The sequence below is a fragment of the Balaenoptera physalus genome (assembly GCF_965194825.1).
Source record: "Balaenoptera physalus genome assembly, chromosome: X".
In the NCBI taxonomy this organism is placed as follows: Eukaryota; Metazoa; Chordata; class Mammalia; order Artiodactyla; family Balaenopteridae; genus Balaenoptera; species Balaenoptera physalus.
The window spans coordinates 16,184,699-16,208,109 of NC_138903.1; the positions used below are offsets into that span (position 1 = coordinate 16,184,699).

Below are 23,411 nucleotides of genomic sequence, written 5' to 3' on the forward strand. Positions count from 1 at the left end.
GATTATGGTGATGGTTACACAACTCTGGGAATGTACTACTGAGAACCACTGAATCGTATATTTGAAATGGGTGGATTGTGTGATATATGAATTATATCTCAATAAAACTGTTATATTAAAAAAATGGAAAGCAATTTGTAGGGATAAGGAAGAACATTCTAACCTAACGGCCTCCATTTCCTTTGGAGGGTTTTGTGGGTTGGAAGGAAGACCTGAGGAACAAAGTAAGGCCAATGAGAAAGAGCGCTAAGGAAACACTGAGGACACAGCTACAGTGAGAAAGAATGACTCCATGGGGATTACCTCTATAGGCAATCTTCCTGTAGGAACAGAAAGTCATGGGTGAACTACTTACTCCAAGAGTAGGGCTGGCAGGGCAGGTACAACAGAAAGACAAGGGGCAAGAGGTTTGCCTGGAAATCTCTGGTAAACACAGTAAGTTTGCTGTAGTATTTTTTTAATTCAGCCTTTTGTCTATGTATGACTTATTTTCTCATTTTCCTTAAGAGCAGGTGCAATGGGTCGGATTCTATCTCCTGCGTCTCTGATGTAGTGCTATATACATGCTGTTCACAATAAAAAAACTTAAAACATGAATTAATAACTCAGACTTCATAAATAAAGTTAACATTTACTGAACATTTACTATAAGCCTAGGCATTATATTAGGTGCTTTACACTCATTTTCTTGAATTCTAATAGTTCCATGAGGTAAGTAGTATTATCCCTGTGCTACACAGGAGAAAAAGGAGACTAAGCATGTCGAGTAATTTGCCCAAGGTCACAAGGCCAGTAAAGAATGAGGCCAAGATTCTAGAACAGGTCTGTCAGACCCCCTCAATGCCTAAGCTTTAATCCACTGGACTGTCTTTTGACCATCAAAAAAGGACTTTCACATTGACTCTAGTGTTAGAAGGGTTTTTATTAATAATCAAATTATTTTAAATTGGTAATTCATGGTAATTAATAACTATATATCTTTAATTTGGCAACATTTGCACTGAAATACAGGGTTATCTTTTAACTTAATCCCTCTCTACGTGAAACCAAGGTAAAATTTTCAAAATTAAATACTATCTTTTTGACCTTTCCTATTGCTTAGATTTTATATTTACAGGAGCTTACTATACAGAGATTATACCAAAAGCAATAAGAAAAGAGTTTATATCAACACTGAGTGAGGAAGAAAAATATGTTGTACTGAACTAATTTAAAACCTACCATTTTGCACAGGAGATGTGTCTGACTGAGGAGCTTTCTCTTGATTCTCCTTCTCTGCATCCGTTGACTCTTAAAAAAAAAGAAAGAAAGAAAATAGTGAGAAATAACAGAAGGCCAGAGCAACAGTTTGAAAGAGTACTTATAAAAACCATAAACTAAAACTATTTTCTAGTAGAAGCCAGCTTTAATTTTGTAATTAATATCCTCATTTTCTGCATAGGACTTCACTTTCCAATATATAATGTACCTTATAATTTGCTTATTTGTTTATCGTATGTCTCACTTCACTCAAATGTAAGCCCCAAAAGATCAGGAATTTTTAAATTTATTTTGTCTCCTTTGTTCACTGCTGTATCCTCAGTGCCTAGAAAAGGACCTGGCATACAGAACACCCTTGAGCATTTGTTAAGTGAATGAACGAACAAACCAAAATGAGCTGAGCTGATCCTTACAATGTTCAGATTAATGTGCCTCAGAAATAAAGTGCATGCTTTTGAGAATTTAAAACAAAAGGGAAGCTAGAATACAATGTAATTCAATGGACTAGGCAAAGCTTTTCTCTGTGCTAGGCTGAGGAACTCAAACAGTACTGGACCTTGGGACTTCAACAAGTCTAAGATGTATTTCATCCACATTTATTACAGTATATATTTCTTAAATGACTCATTTAAAAATTAATCATAATACTATTATTATGCTGAATAATTAACCAAAATTCTTTAATATTATCAAATAAGTAGTCAGTATTCTCATTTTCCCTATTGTCCTAAATATTTTAAACGTGTCTGTTTCAATCAGGACACAAATAAAGTCCATACAGAGCAATGGCAGATACATTTCTTAAATTTCTTTTGATCTGTAGACTCCTCCTCCTCCTCCTCCTCCTTCTTTTTCCCCCTTCCCCTAGCAATTTTTTTGCCGATGATACCAGTTCAGAGGTTTCCAGTCTGGAGTGTGCTGACCACTTCCTCATGATGCTGGGTTCTTCTGGTCCTTATATTTTCTCTAAATTTGTATTGCTATTTCGAGCCACAAGAGCTTAACCAGATTCAGGTTTGGCTTTTTTGGGAGGAGGAGAGAAGATGACTTCATAGGTACTTCTCACAGGGGGTTCCTAATACACCTAGTTCTCGCTCTTTCTGTGATATGAGCCGCCATGGATGATTATTGCCTAGATCCATTAGTTCATTAGTGGCTGCAAAATGGAGGTATTCTAATTATCATCCTGTCTTTATTAGCCAGAAAACTTCTATAGAGAGAAACCTCCCCTCTTCAACCATTCAGTTACCTTGAGGTAGAGCTCACAAAGGGAAGTCACAATCAACACTTTGTTCTTTTCCTTTATTTTCTAGTTTTCAAAATAATGAATTGTACCCGTGGGACTTCCCTGGCGGTCCAGTGGTTAAGACTCTGTGCTTCCAATGTAGGGAGCATGGGTTCGATCCTGGTCGGGGAACTAAGATCCCACATGCCGTGTGGCCAAAAAATTTTTTAAATTAAAAAAAAAAAAAAAAACAAGAATCGTATCCATACCATTCTCCACAGATGACAAATAAGTTTTGCTTTGTTTTTTAGTATCATTATGAACTAAGGAATTTAACCACACTTGATGTGTTTCCATCTATTGCTGTTTTACCCTTACTGAGGCTTGAATTGTCAAGTGACAAGCTTCTTAAAAAAGAATCTATGAATGATGCCAGGTGTACCATTTAAGGTAACAGATCTACTTTCTGGTTTTGACTGAGTGACTCTTCAACATACGTGAACACTCAAGAGGGATGTATGGGCTGCTCTCTATTTAAATAATTTGGCTAGTATGAAGACAGTACACATTTATATTTACTAAATAGTTCTACAGTAAGGTTTTCTAATAGGAAAGAAAGTGAAATTATAAAGGCCTGGTTCCTGCTCTAGGGAAGCTAAGAATCTAGGTACAGAGACTATACTAAACTAATACACTTGACAATAATGGAAATAGCAGAGCACAACATTCAGCATGCAGCCAGAGAAAAAGTCATGAGAGACAGAAGACTTAAACTGGGTCTTGAAGGAAGAACAGGATTTATAACAATAAAGGTATGAAGAATGTATTAACGGGAAAGAAAATACAACTCAAAACAGAGAGTGCAAATGAGTGTGGCATATTCATGGGACAGTGAGCAAACTTCTCACTGGAGCAGGACAGGATGAAGCATTTTTTAAATCACCCATATTAGAGTAAGAAAATCTGGACTGTGATCTTGGCTGTCACAGATTGTTATATGACCTGTTCACTTAACCTCCCTCAGTGTCAGCTTTCTCATTTATAAAACTAAGAAGGGAAGACAAGATTACCTTTAATAGCTATTCAGTTCTAAAATTCCAATTCTAAGCACCTAATGTCTTCTATAACTTTATTTTTAAAAAGGCTTTTTTTCCCCCAAACATTCAATCTACCAAAAGATACTCATTCCCAATGAATAACTGAAAATATTTATCATCTTTAGACAAGTAAATCTTACCTTCACTCACTGTTTGCCCCATGGTATCCCTCTCTGGTGTTCTTTCCTACAAGGTGAAAAATCAATTACTACCTCCTTTTAACGTAATACATTTCTGAACGGTGGTATTATTACAAATCAGCTATAATGGGACTACATCAAACTAAAAAGCTTTTGCACAGTGAAGGAAACTATCAACAAAATGAAAAAGCGACCTACTGAATGGTAAAAGATATTTGCAAATAATATATCCAATAAGGGGTTGATATCCAAAATATACAAATATCTCATACAACTCAACATCAAAAAAACAAACAACCCGATTAAAAAATGGGCAGAGGATGTGAACAGACACTTTTCCAAAGAAGATATACAAATGGCCAATAGGCACATGAAAAGATGTTCAACAACACTAGTCATCAGGGAAATGCAAATCAAAACTTCAATGACTTACCACCTCACACCTGTCAGAATGGCTATTATCAAAAAGACAACAGGGGCTTCCCTGGTGACACAGTAGTTGAGAATCTGCCTGCTAATGCAGGGGACACGGGTTCGAGTCCTGGTCTGGGAAGATCCCACATGCCGCAGAGCAACTAGGCCCGTGAGCCACAACTACTGAGCCTGCGCATCTGGAGCCTGTGCTCCGCAACAAGAGAGGCCACGATAGTGAGAGGCTCACGCACTGTGATGAAGAGTGGCCCCTGCTTGCCACAACTAGAGAAAGCCCTCGTACAGAAACGAAGACCCAACACAGCCAAAAATAAATAAATTAATTAATTAAAGAAAAAAAAGACAACAAATAACAAGTGTTGGTGAGGGTGTGGAGAAAAGGGAACCCTTGTGCACTGTTGTTGAGAATGCAAATTGGTGCAGCCACTATGGAAAACAGTACAGAGACTCCTCAAAAAATTAAAAATAGAACTACTGTACGATCCAGCAACCCCACTCCTGGGTATTTATCTAAAGAAAACAAAAACACTAATCAAAAATATATATGCACCCCTACGTTCACTGCAGCATTATTTACAACAGCCAAGATATGGAAGCAACCCAAGCGTCCATAAACAGACGAATGGATAAAGAAGATGTGATATATATACACAATGAAGTATTACTCAGCCATAAAAAATAAAATAAAATCTTGCCATTTGCAAACAACATGGATGGACCTAGAGGGTATTATGCTAAGTGAAGTAAGTCAGACAAAGACAAATACTGTATGATTTCTTATATGTGTAATCTAAAAAAACAAATGAACAAACAAAACAAAACAAAAACAGTCATAGATACAGAAAACAAACAGGTGGTTGTCAGAGGGGAAGGGGTTGGGAGGAAGAGAGAAAGGTAAGGGAGATTAAGAGGTACAAACTTTCAGTTGCAAAAAATGAGTCACAGGTATGAAATGTACAGTGTGGGGAATACAGTCAATAATTATGTAATATCTTTGTATGGTAACAGATCATGATTGTAACTAGACTTATCGTGGTAATCATTTTGAAATGTACAGAAATATGGAATCACTATGTTGTGTAACAGGAACTAACATAGTGTTGTAGGTCAATTACACTTTAAAAACAAAGAAAGAAACTCATAGAAAAAAAGATCAGATTTAATTATCAGATCAGATAAATAAATAAATAATTATCTAACAAAGCAGGATAAAATACAGGCTCTTTGGGAAGTTAGGAGGTACTGTGAACTGGGAATATAAAAGAAGCCTTCTCAGAGGAAATGGTAGGTAAACTGGTACTTTAAAGGCGAGCATTTCAATGAGCAGAGAAGACTGAGAGAGGAATTTCAGGCTGAAGGTACAAAATGAGTGGACACTAAAGAAGAGCCTGCCTCCTCTACTTGATTATGAAATGCTGGAGTTGCTCAGGTTCCTTCTGGGCTCTCATCTCCCTCTATAGTCTCTCAGGAGCCACCCATACACAGACGACTTGCAAAGCATTATCTTTCCTTCCCAGACTTCGCCTCTGAAAGTCAGATTGAAATAATTAAATGGATTGGCTATTTGATACCACTGGGAAGATGCTGTCAATTAAGGACTATAGCCTAGCAGCAAAAGAAAAAGTGAAATACACAGAGTGCTGAATCGAAGCAGAAAGTAAAGGGAGATGAGCTGTAATCCAGGTAGGGAACAAAGGCACTTAACCAACTCTAGTCAGAAAGTAAAAAGCTGTGAATTACATTAAAGTAAGTCCCATTACTACACAAAGGGATTCAGTTCAAAAAACTGAGGGATGGGTCACACATAGAAGATATACCCAGGTTCCTATGTCCTTCTCTAAAATCTCTAACCCATAACTGAGTTCTGAATCTCAACTGGTATCAATTCCTCCCATTAGTGGAGTAAGTGATTTTGTAAATCCTAGAAGGTGAAAATATATGTTTAGAAATAATTAAAACCAAATCTTTTTTTATCTTTTTTTTAATTGAAGTATAGTTGATTTACAATGTTGTGTTAGTTTCTGCTCTACGGCAAAGTGACTCAATTATACACATATATACATTCTTTTTTATACTCTTTTCCTGAAGACCTAAATAAAGAAATCCATGTACCATGTTCACAAGTTGGAAGATTTCTTGGATAGGGATAAAAATGCACTAATCACAAGAGAAACTGGATTTAACCATGATTAAATTTTCTGTTTATCCAAAGGTACTGTTTAATCAAGATGGAGTAGTATTGGCATCAGGGCAGACATATAGATCAATAGAACAGAACAGAGAGTCCTGAAAGGTCCACCTATATATGGTCAATAGATTTTCAACAAAGTGCCAAGGTAATTCAGTGGAGAAAGGATGGTTTTGGTTTTTTGCTTATTTTTTCAACAAATGGTGCTGGAACATATCTACATACAAAAAAAAAAAAAAAACCTGCAATGAGGTACCACCTCACACATGTTTGTGTGCATGCCTTATCTCCCCTACTAGATAAGCTTTTGGGGGCAGTGTCATGTCTGGTTCACCTTTGTATTCTGCAGTGTCTATCCACCATGTCTATCACATAGTAGGGCCCCCAAAATGTTTGCTAAATGAGTAAATCTGTTGTGCTACAGTATACTTATACCTAAACCATATAGTCCCAGAACATTGTGGTTTTTTAAAATAATTTTGGTGAGGTTTTCTTTTGGCTGTCATTGTTCTCCATTCTTTTCTGCAATGTCTACTCTGCTGTCTTAGTTCACCCACAAATCTAGATCAGTGGGCCAAGGAGAAAGTTCTGTGAGATATGAGATAGTCCCCCACTCCCCACATCTCCCTCCTTCCCAACATCTGATACACCTTCATTTTTCTTACTCTGAATTTGATTTCTAGGATGTTTGAAGTCTCAAAAAGACAGGCCTCAGTACAAATGTGTTATTATTACAGGTATTTTTCCAGGGAGAAGAACAAGTAGATATACTATGCTGTACGAGAATTCAGTTTATAAATTGCAGCTACATAGCAGTTTGAACTAAAACATGCGTTTTAAACCAATATTCACAAAAAAGGGAAAAGACACAGTCCCTACACACAAAATAATTTAACTGCAAAAATATTTCATTATATCCCCTTGAACATAATCAATAGTATAAGAAGTTTCAAGGCTAAAAGAGGTTTACATATACGTCTGCTGGTAGTTTTAAAGAAAAGGTTGAAAGAAGTGACTAAAGTTATACACACACATAATTCACCACAGACAATTAATGAAATAACACAGGTAGAACTTTTTTTCTTTTTTAGTCTATCTTGTTATAAAGACACTGTTTTCAAATTTGAAAAACAAACAAAAAAGTTCTTCTTTATTGCTCAGTCAATATGCAAGAGAATGATAGAGAAGTCTAAATTAACTGCATAAAACAACACCTTTAAGTTTTTCATTTTGACTTGAAAATAGTTTATTACTTTCATTTCAAGAAGTACTTCACATTTATACCTAAATGCAAAAGCACTTGACTTAATTGAAATATATTATAGCTATACGTTTTCCTTTGACAAAGAGAAGCTGGCTCTTCTAACTAAAAATTTGCTCCGGGTAAGATGATTATCTTAACAGGTTTACAAAGTGTATACAGTTGGCTCTCAGTATCCATGGATGCAGAACCCACGGATACAGAGGGCCGATTGTGCTAAGCCATTTTATATAAGGGACTTGAGCACCCATAGGTTTTGGTATCCGAGGGGGTCCTGGAACCAATACCCCACAGATACAGAGGGACAACTGTAGGATACCCATCGCACAGCTATACATAACTTGTTGAATTGGACATGATTCATCACTTTAAGATTTCACAAGCATCTACTCTATTTACTTAGTATTCAAATTTCCCCATTTTCTGATATATTTATAAATGTAATCAGAAAAAATCTAAATTCTAATGTTATAATTACTTTTAATAATAAGATTCCGGGCTTCCCTGGTGGCGCAGTGGTTAAGAATCTGCCTGCCAGTGCAGGGCACACGGGTTCGAGCCCTGGTCTGGGAAGATCCCACATGCCACGGCGCAACTAAGCCCGTGAGCCACAACTACTGAGCCTGCGCGTCTGGAGCTTGTGCTCCGCAACGGGAGAGGCCGCGACAGTAAGAGGCCCGCACACCGCGATGAAGAGTGGCCCCCGCTCGCCGCAACTGGAGAAAGCCCTCGCACAGAAACGAAGACCCAACACAGCCAAAAATAAATTAATTAATTAATTTTTTAAAAAAAAAAGGAAAGATTTTAAAAAAAAAAGGAAAGATTTTAAAAAATAATAATAATAATAATAATATTCCATCTCTGAATTGTGAATAGTCAATATTAAGAATGAACATTTTTAGGGACTTCCCTGGTGGTCCAGTGGTTAAGACTCTGCGCTCCCAATGCAGGAGACCCAGGTTCGATCCCTGGTCAGGGAACTAGATCCTACACGCTGCAACTAAAAGATCCTGCACACCGCAACTAAGACCCAGTACAGCCAAATAAATAAATAAATATTTTTTTAAAAGAATGAACATTTTTAGTAGTGAGAATGTATCAAATCAAGCCTTCTGGAGGAGCAACTTTAATTATGCTTTAGTAAAGTCTACCCCCAACGACTTAGAAATTAATCTTTTTCTGTGTTAAAGCAAACCCAAGAAGAAAACAACTATTTTCAAGAATTTTTAATTTATCTAAAAAATTATAGTCTCCAGGGCTTCCCTGGTGGCTCAGTGGTTAAGAATCCGCCTGCCAATGCAGGGGACACGGGTTCGAGCCCTGGCCCAGAAAGATCCCACATGCAGCGGAGCAACTAAGCCCATGCACCACAACTTCTGAGCCTGCACTCTAGAGCCCGCAGGCCACAACTACTGAGCCCGCGTGCCACAACTACTGAAGCCCGCGCGCCTAGAGCCCGTGCTCTGCAACAAGAGAAACCACTGCAATAAGAAGCCCGCGCACCTCAATGAATAGTAGCCGCCGCTCACCGCAACCAGAGAAACCCCGCGCACAGCAATGAAGACCCAACGCAGCCAAATAAATAAATAAATAATAGTCTCCAAGTTAAATAATTAATCCCTTACAATTTTAAAACAATATATGTGAATGCTATGCATTTAGTTAAGAAGTGAGTCATTCAGAAAACAGATAAATGAAAAACAAGTCAAGGGTTGCCAAAATCCCAGTTTATAGTTGTAAATTCCTAAGGTTTTAAAGCAAAGCCACAGGCTAATTGTCCAAAGACCTGTTGCCCACCGACACTTGCAGAGGACTGAAGTTAATAGCAGGGCATGTCAATTTACCACAGGCAGCTCTCAGTGCGACATTTTGACAAAAGAACTGGGTCAGGTTACAGCCCATTCCTATTATCACAGCAGTCTAGATTTATGGTTTCTAACACTGGCCCTACAAGAAATAATGGAAATGATGACAACAACAATCCCTGCTAGACAACAGATTACAGAAAAGCATGCAATAAACCACAATCTGAAGTGACCAGAAAACTAAACATCCCTGACAATGCTTAAAACATGAGGCAGGTGTCAGTAAATTACCCATTTAAACATTTCTACAACCTCTCAAAACCTCAGCACAAAAAATCTCAAATCAGAGTTTCTCATCTAAAGCCAAGCAATATACAAAGGTATTTAAATTACTGAGTATTATAGTTTAATTCTTTTAGTAACCATCAAAGACAATGTAGTTCATTTGAACAGATTTATGAAACTCTACCAAATTAATAAAAAATAAAGAGAATAATGAACATTACTTTTCAAATAACTTTAAAGTATACTGGAAAACACTCCAAATAATACTTAACATCTTTCAAAAGAAAAAAAAAAAGGCAGTTTCACAGCAAAGGGCACAAGTTTACAACTGTATTCAGAGAGGCAAGAGAACTGCAGAAAATAAACACGTGATTCATTCACTGCTTAATTTAAAACTAAAAGAAGTTTGTCAATACATTTGCTTAAAAGACTATGTCAAGGCTACAAGGTACATACCAAGCAAACGGAGCTGTTTGTCTGGAATTCAACACCAGTTAATCCTTATGAGAAACAGAGGTCGAGAAAAATCAAATATGTATTCTAAACCCAAAAAGCGAAGAGAGTTCCACCAACTTTCCCCTGAGAAAAGAAAGCATCCTCAAGATATGCCCTAAAATTGCAATATATCTGCCCCTCCTGAAGTTTACAATGGCATGTTACCACAAAAGGTGGGTACTCTCTTTCCGCTCTTACAACAATTTGCTCCTATAAACTTAGGAAGGGGCGGAGCCACAGCCATAAACACAGGTCACAAGTAGTAGGTAGTCAAATGCTCTCTACCTTCAAATGTTTCCCAGCTCATTACTCATACAAAGCTTATCTTTTTTTTCTTTTTAACTCCTTGGTTAAATAATGAATTCACCTAGTCTATGTCAGATGAGTATGAAATTCAGTTGAACAGCACCATGATATAAACTGCTTATAGGAGCCTCAAATCTTTCACTGTTAACACTGTAAGATATTCTCATTTCTTATGCTAAAACCTTTCCATCACATGCCTAAAAAATGAAAGTAAGAGAAAGGTTTAGGGATATATGTTTAGTAGAAATCACTTAGCATAAAAATCACAAGTAGTATTATTTCTAAGGTAGCCAAGGTTTACTTATTAGACAACGTAAAGACAAAATAAGCAAAAATGCCTTACTCATGAAAACCAAACAACATATGCATATTTCAAATCATAGATGGTTTCTGAAATTTTCTAAAGTTATCCTGCTTTAAGAATGGTCATCTCTGCTATCTTTTAAAAAATGAGATGTTATCGCTACAGTAAAGTCATTTCTACTCTTAGAGTAACCAAAGCTCAAATTAGTTAGAGTCTGGAAAACTTATCACTAAATTATACCAACCTATTTTAGTCTAAGAGCAGTGGTTTCTCTTATTTATTTCCCCAAGACGAAAGGACTATAAAGATTAAGACTCCAAGACGGGACTTCCCTGGTGGCGCAGTGGTTAAGAATCTGCCTGCCAATGCAGCGGACATGGGTTCGAGCCCTGGTCCGGGAAGATCCCACATGCCGCGGAGCAACCAAGCCCATAAGCCACAACTACTGAGCCCACGCGCCATAACTACTGGAGCCTGCGCGCCCTAGAGCCCGTGCTCCGCAACAAGAGAAGCCACCGCAATGAGAAACCCCCGGCAACTAGAGAAAGCCCGCGCGTAGCACCTAAGACCCAACACAGCCAAAAACAAAAAAAGACTCCAAGCCAAGGAAGGGTAAACTTTTTCTTTCAAAATGACCAACATTTGCCATTTTCAAAATTTCCACGTCTTTGGTTCCTGAAATCATCAATCACTTCAAATTCTAAGATATTATGTAGTAATTTTCAGACACTAATAATGTTCCTTAAATTCTTAGGGGCACTTGATTTGCTCACTTCAAACTACAAAATATCTGGCAATGGCAGACCAATATTCATACCATAGCCTCATGGCTCTAACGTTGATGGCTAGCAGAGTTCACTTTGTTCATATCTTATATATCCTAAAAACCAGGAATATTACTAGGAGGAGACAATGAGACTCCCAGGGAGGTGACCTAATAGAGAACATGACCTCAGATTTCCATTCACAACTGGAATGAAAATTGACCTGGCCTAAAGGGAAAAAAAGCAGCAGAGTAACCTGGCAAAAAAAAAAAACTAGAGGTGACTAATAACTCAAATAGCAGAGGATCCTTTGCATCCTCCAGTGTTCCAGTTACCAAAGTTCCAACAGTCATTTCTATTAACCCAAACAGAGGGGCAGTAAAATATTCAAGTGAAGTTTTCCTCCTCCCTCCCTCTCTCCCCACCCTGCAAGAGCTCAAACTAAAATTGGGATTTGGATCTTCCTTAAGTGGAAAAAGGGGCTACATCATTTTCATTCAAAAAATTTGGCATTTACTCAGCCTTCTCAAGGCACTTTACTATCATCAATTATTTCTCAGTGAGAGAGTGCAGGATTACCCTGACCATTTCACTGATGCGGAAACAGACACCAACAGCAAAGGGAACAGGGGCAGGAAGAGGGGCGATAGGAAGCATCTGGGAGGAACAGGCAGGCAGCTAAAAAGGAACAAACCCAAAAGAAAATGAGAGTCACATCTGGCTTATAGCTGACCATCATAACCCTTGTTATTTTTTAGCTCAGAGAGATTTCTGAAACGTTTTGAAAAAAGAAAGTGCTCTAAATTATCAGTTCATATCTTGTTACAGCCTAAACTTCTTGGTCATAGAAGTAAAGTTACTTAGCATTAAAAACTACCCACTATCCAGAGCCCATACTGATTTCAATTTATACCAGTAATTCATTTTCTCTCTCAAACCTAACCAGTATGTTACCTGTTTGACCCAGAAAACAATCTCTCATAAAAATATCTTTATATCAACATAATCATAACAAAAGAGGCACAAAGTTAATATTATATAAGTCAGAAATAATTCACAGTTACAGTCAAATTTTGTTTCGAGAATTGTGACCAAAACATTGACTCCCTGAATTTGCCATTGAAATAAAAGGACTACTTGTTCTACATTTGTATTGATTTTAACTACAACCTTGAAATTTTCAGGAATAAACTACTAATGGGAAGCCTTAAACACCCCCAGAAACCAGCACACATAGCAGTAGGTTGAACTGAACCCCATACTACAGGCAGCACAGATAGTTAATAAAAATGTGCTGACTGAAGCATAAATCAAAAAGACTGACCAACTGCCTCATGAGAAAAACCACCTCTTTAAGACTGACTCCAGGGGCTTCCCTGGTGGCGCAGTGGTTAAGAATCCGCCTGCCAATGCAGGGGACACGGGTTCGAGCCCTGGTCTGGGAAGATCCCGCATGCCGTGGAGCAACTAAGCCCGTGCGCCCCAACTACCGAGCCTGCGCTCTAGAGCCTGCGAGCCACAACTACTGAAGCCCGCGAGCCACAACTACTGAAGCCAACGCGCCTAGAGCCCGTGCTCCGCAACAAGAGAAGCCACCGCAATGAGAAGCCCGCGCACCTCAACAAAGAGTAGCCCCCGCTTGCTGCAAATAGAGAAAGCCTGTGCACAGCAACGAAGACCCAACGCGGCCAAAAATAAATAAATAAAATAAATTAAAAATAAAAAATTCTATCCGACTGTTTTGAAGAATATGGATAAAGACATAGCCAAACAAATACAAGGCATCAGGTGAGAACTCAAACTTTTCTCAAAATCCCAATTGGACTCAATTCCAAAAGCTATTTTCACATTCCTGCCATTAAATATACAAAACCACAAACATAGTGAAAGAACATTCATCCTTGGAAATACATTATTTAACGCGTAATTTAAAAAAAGAATGGCAAGAAAGGCAAAACTGTCATTACTGAAGAACATTTCCAAGCACTGTTATTGAGAAAAATTAAATATGAGTCTATGAACTATTGTTATAATACAATTGCTTGTCATAGGAAGTTGTACTCCATAAATGTTATACATCTTATAATACTCTTTCCCCAAAATAGAAATATGAATAGCTCTGGGAGCATTAAAAATGCAGCAGCATCTGCAGTTGTTTTCCGGAAGAAAACCAGCTCCAATAATTTTGCAAATCATATGATCAGAAAGAAGTATTCACTTTCCCTGCCTCAGTTTTCCCCTCCAAACCGACCCATTCATTTCTAGAGATGTCTGTCCTAAAGTCACCCTATAGGTACGTCATAAATGTTAATCTTCTAACTCTTCAAAGAAGAGGCTAACACCAAATTGTAATCACACTTTATAATGAACGACAAACGTATTAAAACCTTTTTTTAAAAAAATCAAGACCTTAAACGGGAACCTGTAACTAAATACCTGTGCTGCCCTAACATTTGGGGTGGGGGGGCGAGGGGAAGGCGGCGCGAATTTTCAGCTCAGCCCTCAAAGCAACGTATAACCTCAAGACGCAAAATCTATTAAATTCGCCTACTCGCTCTCCCCCTGGCGATTCACACTAGGGTGTAGCACAACCAATATCCAGGTGGAAAAAGCGAGAACGGTATCTCAAAGTGAAGGCAACAGTGGTCCTTTGACCCAGTCATGCCGCGAGAGCACGGCGGCCGCCTCTCCGCTCCTGGGGAGAGCTGGAGCCCGGCTCTCCGGCCCCCACTCCCACCCGCACCCCACCCCCAGGGCGGGCCACGCCTTCCCGCCCCGCTTCTCCCCCGAGGGCGAGCCACCGGCGCTGCTCCCCACCCAACCGCCTGGAGCCCCGGGCCGCAAGTCCAACGGACACCTGGCACCGGGACCCGAGCCCGCGCTCGGCCACAGGCGCATCCTTCCGCACTGACGTTTACCTCCCAAACTCCAAAAGTTATCTCACAAGTCCCCGGAAGGCTCCCGGGCGAGTTTCAGCCCAGACCACGCAAAATCATCCCTACTCCTCAGCCCCGCCGCCCACCCGCGCTGTCCCGGGACCCCAGCTCGGCCCCATCCACGGCCGGAGGATGCTCTGGAGGGTGCTGTCCGTGATTCGGGTCAGGGGACGACTGGGGAAGAGAGGCCCGGCGCCCGAACGCCGCTGGCGGGATGGGCCGGTGTCCGGCGACCGGGCCCCGGGTGAGTGTGAGGGGCGTCGCGGAGAGCGCTACGTGGGGCAGGGGAGCCCCGGCCTTGGGGGTGAGGCCGCCAAGGGGCAAGGGAGCTCTGCCCTCGAGGGTGAGGCCGCCGAGAGTGGGTGACCGGAGTGCCGGGCCGAGCTGGGGTCGGACCCCGCGGGGCGGTGAGGGGGCGTTCCTCGCGGGGGACGCGCCGCCGAGGACTCCCACCCGCCCGCGGACAACGACCAGAGCCCAGACGCCACAGCTGCGCCTCTCTGGTACTCACGGGGCCTGGAGTCGCCACGCACCTCGAGTCTCGTCGGTGAAAAGAGCGAAATTCTGTCACACTGGTCCAGCGAGCCGGTACCGGTCTTCACACCGCCGCCGCCATGTTTGAGAAGCCGCGCGCGGAGCCGCGCATGCCCCGCAACCGCCACCGCTGCCCCGCCCCCCGCCCCGCTGCCCGCGTGCCCTGGGGTTGCCGCAAGCTTGCCCTCTGACCGCGGCCGCGTGCGGGGCCAGAGCCCGGGGCTCAGACGGAAGCCCGCGCGGGCGGTGGCGAGCGATGAGACTCTGCAACTCGGGGAAAGCCCTTGGCAGTTTTCCCTCATCCTCCCCCCGCCCCAATCTGCCCTCCCGCCAAAAAAAAAAAAAAAAAGCCAGTCGCAGCCCATGCACCCAAGACCGTGGTGGACCCCCAATTGGGAACCCAGGGTCCGCGTCAAGTTTCATCCAAGGGGAACTCGCTTCCCTTGGCCATCGACTTCGACTCTCGGCCACCGCCCACTCTCGCCACGCACCGAAAAGGCAGGCGCTTCCCTAAGAACTCAAGCAAGTTCGATGAGCAAGGAAAAAGCAGCTCGTTAGAGCAGGTTGAGAAAAGCCACTCCTTCGCAGGTTGCAGCATAGTCCTTGAAACAGCTTTTCTTTTTTTCCCATGGGTTTTTGCCACGCATTCCCCTCCAGCTCCACATTCCGGATTTAGTTGTTCCTCTAAACCCTGGTTTGAGCTAACGAGAACTAGATTAACCTGGAGAGTAAAATAATTTGCTCACAGGTTTCAGGGTGCTCGGGAGCGTGCTCGGGAGCGTCTTCGAGAGTGCATTTTAGGGTCTCCTCTGCCCTATCCCCCTCGCCCCGGACCGAGCGGTTGCGCAGGTGGAGGTCGCACCAAGGGGGAGAGGGCGGGCGTAAAAAAAGCTCCAAAAGGAATCTCTCCGCACAAAATGTAGCAAACAGAAATCCAGAGAAAAACTTCCCATTCTTCATTGTTAGGTTGGGTATAGGCAGATTTAAAACTTTTGTTTGAAAAATAATACAACATGCTGTGTTAGCCAAAAGTAAACCATTGGCAGGCCTTCTCTCTCTCTACAACTCTTTTCAAAAGTCGGATGGAGGTTTTGCATCCATGATCTGCTTAACTTAGTATATAGGACATGAGTATTTTTTAAATCATAACTCGGAAATCGGAACCTAAAATAAAAAAAAAAAAACCCGCGGAATATAGCCATTCTCTACAATGCAGAATAAAATTATTTTCATACGACACAACTTTTGCAATGCTAAACAAGAGCCAAATTAAAGTATTTTCTATTGTATCTGAACACTGGCGAATGGCACAAGATCAAATTGCTCTAGTTGTTCTTGCATCCTTTAAAAATGAATAAGTAAATGTTAATGCAAAATTCAAGAAAACTTGAAGGCAAAAATAGAAAAACTAGCCCATTGATGTGCAAGTATTAAAGAAAGATTTGGTCCATCAGTTGTATAACATATATCACATAGGAGGGAATGTTGAAATGGTCTAAGATGAAGGTTCGAAAATGTTTTTAAGAGCCAGAAAGGTACCCTTAACAGAAAGAAATTAAACAGGTTTAAGTTTAATCTTAGCAAACCCTTAGTATGGGCTACAGCGGGAGGTGGGGGGGGGGAAAGTCAAATTTTTAATTACTGGCCATTGTCTTTCTAATCCGGATGCAATGGAAATATTTGAAAGTCATCTCTACATTCTATGAAAGATTTGAGTTCTCATTTATGCCTCTTTTACATGTATGGAACCTTTCTTAAGTTGTAGAAATACTACTCTGATTGTAAATTGCCTGTCTCAGGGATGCCTCGTCTACTTCCCATATTTCTTTCCCATATTTTCCATGAAATTACTGAAGCCCTTATTCTAAAAATGTAATTCACATTATCTATATTAGAACATCTTCTCAATGACTCTGTTCACCTAAGCATTTATAGAAGTGTCTCCTTGTTATATTAAATATGAGTTATTGATAATGATAAGAGCTACCATCTATTGAGCACCTACCATGTGCTGAGAATCATGCTAGCCTCTTTAGATACATACTTTTCAATATTCATAATGTTCTTTCACAAAGTTCTTATGAGGTAGGTACCCTTATTCCCATTTTACAGACGAGGAAATTGAATATTACACAGCAAATAAGTGGCAGAATCAGCTTCTGAACATATACTTGAAACTCGCCTAACTATCCCTTCCATCTTTGTCATCAATCATATGCTTTCGTCATAGATTATGTATATAAACATTCAATAAAAATTCTTTTATTTACTTATACCTTGCTTTTTCCCCCTTTGCCAAAATAAACTCAAGACTGCTTTTTAATGATGTTAGCATAGGTCGAAACATCACTGTTTCTTTTACATTACATGGAAGCATCTTGCACACAGTAGGAACTTGGTAAATACCAAGTTGAATGAGTGAATAGATGAATGGATGAATGAATTCCTACTATTATGATGTTTAATTAATTTTGCCTAGATAACATGAAAATGAGGAGACTGGGCTTCCCTGGTGGCACAGTGGTTGGGAATCCGCCTGCCAATGCAGGGGACGCGGGATCAAGCCCTGGTCCGGGAAGATCCCACATGCTGTGGAGCAACTAAGCCTGTGAGCCACAACTACTGAGCCTGCGCTCTAGAGCCTACATGCCGCAACTACTGAGCCTGCGTGCCGCAACTACTGAGCCTGCGTGCTGCAACTACTGAAGCCCATGCACCTAGAGGCCGTGTTCTGCAACAAGAGAAGCCACCGCACCTCACACCAGTTAGAATGGGCATCATCAGAAAATCTATGAGCAACAAATGCTGGAGAGGGTGTAGAGAAAAGGGAACGCTATTGCACTGTTGGTTGGAATGTAAATTGATACAGCCACTATGGAGAACAGTATGGAGGTTCCTTAAAAAACTAAAAATAGAATTACCATATGACCCAGCAATCCCACTACTGGGCATATACCCAGAGAAAACCATAATTCAAAAAGACACATGCACCCCAATGTTCATTGCAGCACTATTTACAATAGCCAGGTCATGGAAGCAACCTAAATGCCCATCAACAGACGAATGGATAAGAAGATGTGGTACATATATACAATGGGATATTACTCAGCCTTAAAAAGGAACAAAATTGGGTCATTTGTAGAGACGTGGATGGATCTAGAGACTGTCATACAGAGTGAAGTAAGTCAGAAAGAGAAAAACAAATATCGTATATTAACACATATATGTGGAACCTAGAAAAATGGTACAAATGAACCGGATTACAGGGCAGAAATAGAGACACAGATGTAGAGAACAAACGTATGGACACCAAGGGGGGAAAGTGGCCCGGGGGGGGGGGGTTGCGATGAACTGGGAGATTGGGATTGACATATATACACTAATATGTATAAAATGGATAACTAATAAGAACCTGCTGTATAAGAAATAAAAATTCAAAAATTCGAAAAAAAAAAAAAAAAAGAAGCCACCACAATGAGAAGCCCGCGCACCGCAACAAAGAGTAGCCCCCACTTGCTGCAACTAGAGAAAGCCCGCGTGCAGCAACGAAGACCCAACACAGCCATAAATAAATAAATGACTAAATAAATAAATAAATTTAAGAGCACATATCAGTAAGATATAAATTGTTTTTAGAATTGTTATTGGTGGTTAAAATAAACCTCTTTTTCTAACTTCAAAATAGTAACTTCCTTGGAAAAATATCAAGAGGTGAAGTCTGTGATATGAAGAGAGAGAAGCCAGTCTAACAGAAAGGCTATGTCTTGTCCAAGGACAGAATCGCATCAGGAGGTCTGAGCTCTTGTCTTGAGTTCCTAATCTATCATCCACTAACTAGATTTCTTTAGAATCTTTCCATGCCTCACTTATCTGCCACACTCCACAGATGAGAAAGTGCTACTCAAATCTATCAGAAAAACACATGGATCCGCACACTTTTTAAGAAAACATAAATTCATCTTTTACCAACAAAACGTATGAGATCTAAGCTGACTTTGGCCACGTCAAATATTTTATATGTTGTGAAAACTGGCATAACCTCAATAAACATTATACACTACACTTGGCCATTATTACATTCACTCTGTCCTTCATTCAAAAACCAAACATTTATTGAACGCTTGTTGTATGGAGGTGGGGATACCAAAATGAATATGACAAACTGAACACTCCAGTTTACACCCAGAGTCCAGAGAAAGCGGCATGGGGGGTGAGGGGGAGCGGCGGCGGGGGGTTGTTTCAAGGTGTTCAAAAGAACATTTTTTGATGTACCATATAATCCTGTATAACTAGATGAATGGAATTGCAGCTGACCAACTGACATAATGTCCTTTGGACATTTAATTAAAACATTTACTAGTTCTGATTTTACACTTTTTGTGCTAGTTATTCTCCATTTGAGCCATCACCCCCCCCCCCCTCACGCATTTTCACCCTTCTTTGTCCCTGGTGAGTTACCGTCAGTAGTGCTGGCTCTTTTGTCAGTTGGTCTGGCCAATGGCAAGTGTGATTGAAGCCGGTGGCGGAGGCGGGGAGGAGTTCTTCCCCACTCCCTTCCTGCCTGAGACCTCAGTCTGGCAGTGGCAGTGGCTCCCCTTTCAGGGCTGGTTCTCACTGGGTCTTCAGGAAGGGGAGGAGCAGGTACAGCTTCCAGCTTCCAGTTTTTACTAATCCCTGGGCAACCTCAGCATCCCTTGTTAGTTCCCCTAAACCTACCCACACTTCTGTAAATAATTCATTCAATGCTCTTCGAAATCATATATGACTGTACCTTCTGTTCCCGCTTGGACCATTATTGAAACGGTTTTATTCTCATATTTCGAGCAGAGCAATTGAGAGGATAGGGTAGGGGTTTCAGATATTTCTGTAAGCCTTTTGAGAACTTATGAACCCGAGGCACTGTGTCTATAGCACCTAAGGATTTTACAGCCTGTTATATTGTAAACAAGTCACTATAATACAGTGGATAAAATCAACTTGGAGATATTGTCTTAGAGTGAAGGTTAAAGAAGGTAATGTGTGAAAAGCACCTAAATGCTGTCTGTTTATTGATAATAAACATTCCACAATTACTAGTTCCCCATATGCCTATTTCTTTTTTTTTTGGCTGCGTCAGGTCTTAATTGCGGCATGCAGGATCTTTTGTTGCGGCATGCGGGCTTCTATAGTTGCGGTGCACGAGCTTCTCTCCAGTTGTGGCGCGCGGGCTTAGTTGCCCCGCAGCATATGGGATCTTAGTTCCCCGACCAAGGATCGAACCCGCTTCCCCTGCATTGGAAGGCAGATTCTTTACCACTGAACCACCAGGGAAGTCCCCCCTATATCTTTTTTTCTTTTTTTTTTTAATAGTTAAGCAGAGTTATTGTTATTGTTTCAAGTTTTGTTGAGGTACAATTAACATACAAACTGCACATATATAAAGGATACAATTTGATAAGTTTTGGTATGTTTGCTACTATGAAAACATTGCCATAATCAAGATAACACATCTGTCACCCCTCCCTTCTTTTGGTAATCCCTTTCTTCTGCCTCTCCCTGCCTCTCTTACCATCCACCATTACCATTCCCTCCCATTACCATTAACAAGTTGTTCCTGTAGCCATTTATCTGCTTTCTATCATTATAAGTTAATTTTCAACAATTTTGCATAGATAGACAAAAAAAGCACATACTATATGATTCTAACTTCTTTCGCTGAGTAAAATTATTTTGGGATTCATCTACTGCACATCAATACTTCATTCCTTTTTATTGCCAAATAGTACTCCATGTGTTCCCCCTATTTCTTAAGAGGGTAAAAGAGGTGACATTTGAACTTAGAGGGGAAGAATGCAGAGTTTGCCAAACAGGCAAACAAGATCATAGGGAACAGCATATGTGCAAAGTAATGAAAAGTCACTGCATGGTCTTTGAAGAGGGAAAGGTTCAAAAGGTTCACTGGGCTGAACAAAATAAGAAGGGGTCAATTTAGAGACGACTTTGAGTGCCATGCTAAGGTGTCTGAACCTTATTCAGTGGGTGGATGGGGAGCTACTGAAGGTTATTAAGCAGGGTAGTTGTAGAAAGAGAGTTGCAGATCCCTGCAACCCCTCTAGCTGTTGCCACAGTGCTGAGGGCTCTGCTCCCCTCTCCTAATGGAAGCCTGACCTCTGTGAGAGCAGCCGAGATGGGCATGTGCTGGCAGGACGTCAATGGCCATCCAGCAGCAGCCCCGGAGAGCATGGGCTGGAGTGGGCAGAGGCTGGGAACTGTCAGGGCAATTAGGCTTTTAGGGTCACAGGGAGGAGGATGAGGACCAGCGCAACAGAGCAGGCAGCCAGCAAGCCAGATTGACCACCTTACAAGGCCACTTCAACAAGTGTGTTCTCCTTCTTGGTTTTCTTTCAATTGAGCTTTAACCTGCATTCAGTAAAGTGCACATATCATAAATGTACAACTTGATTAATTTTTACATGTGTATGCACCGATATACTCACACTGACATCGAGGTATAGGGATTTCCAGCATGCCATAAAATCTTATGGCTCCTTCCAGTCAAGAATATCCCCTTCCAAAAAAAGAATATCCCCTTCCTTGCCTCCAAGTAACCATTATTCTGACTTCCATTGTTAAGGCAAGTTCGTGTGCCCTATGCACAGTGAGGGCAAACGAACTGAAACGTCCGAGTTTGGAGCAGAGAAAGAGAAAGGTTTATTGCCAGGCAATGCAAGGAGACAAGGCGGCTCATGCCCTGAAAAGCCTCGAGCTCCCCGTAGGGTTTCGGTAAAGCATTTTTCAAGGCCAGGAGAGGGTGGGGCAGGGGTCGCAGGGTACGTGATCAGCTTGTGCACAATTCTCTGATTGGCTGATGGTGAGGCAGCAGGGTCTTGTCACAGGGGTTCACATTATCAGTCCTTAGGCTCTAGGAGGCCTGGGGCTATGTGCCCATGGTCAACAAGTAGTTCTTCCATTTGATGCGGGGGAGGTCTTCACATCTGCAAAACAACTCAGGAAATTTGCATCAACTACTATTATCTAGGTACTTCAGAGAGGAGCTAAAGCAGAGGATATGCGGGAAGGCCTGTCCCAGGAAGGCCTGCTCAGTTACACTACACTATCATTATAGATCAGTTTCTTGACTTAACGTTTTGTCCCCAAGATTCATCTGTATTGTTGAAACATCACCCTCATTCTTAGCAAGCGTTGCAGACAACTTCGCTGTCCCCCTCTTTCCCACAAGTTGTTCTTTTTTATTAAAGCTATTGTAATTTGTCTTCCAATTATTTTCTCCTTCTCCTTCTTATGATGAATTCTCTTTAATTAAGGCAGTAGTTTGGCCTCCAATTATGTTAAACTTTAGTTATCTTGATAGTGAAAGCTTTGTTTTATTCAAAGTCAAGGGCAGGTTTCACTTCATACCTGCAATGGGTACTCTGTAGGTAAACTATTGACCCTTCTTCCATTTTGGGTCCTCTGGTCTAAATACAGATTTGTAAACCAACATAGTGGTTGGGAAGACAAACACTTAGAGGCCCTTTGGATTCCATGTAGTCCATAGATTTGGACAGTTGGGTTTTGTTTGCTATTTACTTCTTCCTTGCCAAAAACAAACAAGCAAAAAATAAAGCCAACTACCAAGAGAGTTTGATTGAAAAAGTAGAAAGGCAAACTAACATAAGCAATAGTGGAAAAGCAGGCAATGGCATCTGACAAAAGGAAGAGTATAATTAGGAGAGTCTGAGTTCAAGAGAAGTTGGAACGTGGTGAATAGAAGTGGTCACCTGCCTACCTTCAAAGGCCAAGGTGACTAGAAGCCTAAGAGATAGCACGTATCATTTTTTGCCCTGTGAAGCATGGCAAAGCATTCTTTGTTCCTTGACTGGTTCAATTAATTGCATTTCTGTTCCTTTGTGCATATGGATGTCTGGGGATTTAACTCTTCCACTTCCCTGGGGCCTCCCACCATTCTTTCCCTTCCAGCCCCTGTTTTTCTGGGCCAGCCTCCTGTCCCAGCACCAGCTTGAATGGCCCCTTTCACTTCCCATCCTGATAATACTTTTACTCTGGCTATGTTACCATCCCTAGGTAAGTCCAGCTTGGATTACACCAGCCTAGGTCTTTGGAAGTCTTTTAGGTCATAACACTTAGACTTAACTACTTTTTTTCTTGTGTGTGTGAATGTGTTTAATTTTTAAAATACACAAAAGTAGAATAGTGCAATGGACCCTATGCACCCATCACTCAGCCCCAATGATTATGGCCAATCCTACCTCATCCACACCCCTCTCTGATCTCCCCCATCCTCTATTATTTTGAAACAAATTCTAGACACCATATTTATTTTGTAAACATTTCATTATATATCTCTAAAAGATGACTCTTTGTATAACATAACTGCAT

The 23,411-nt window shown here is 41.0% G+C and overlaps 1 protein-coding gene across 2 annotated transcripts in view; it reads right to left on the minus strand.

The window, feature by feature from the left end:
• SCML2 (Scm polycomb group protein like 2) overlaps positions 1-15,349 on the minus strand; it is a 105,248-nt gene extending 89,899 nt beyond the window's left edge. For both annotated transcript variants that reach the window (XM_082447012.1, XM_082447011.1), the window contains exons 1-3: positions 15,032-15,349; positions 3,723-3,768; positions 1,222-1,290 (exon numbers count right to left, since the gene is read on the minus strand). In XM_082447012.1, the coding sequence (XP_082303138.1) occupies positions 1,222-1,290; positions 3,723-3,768; positions 15,032-15,334 (418 nt within the window). In that variant the 5' untranslated portion in view covers positions 15,335-15,349. The remainder of the gene's footprint in view (positions 1-1,221; positions 1,291-3,722; positions 3,769-15,031) is intronic.
• Positions 15,350-23,411: the final 8,062 nt, after the last annotated feature.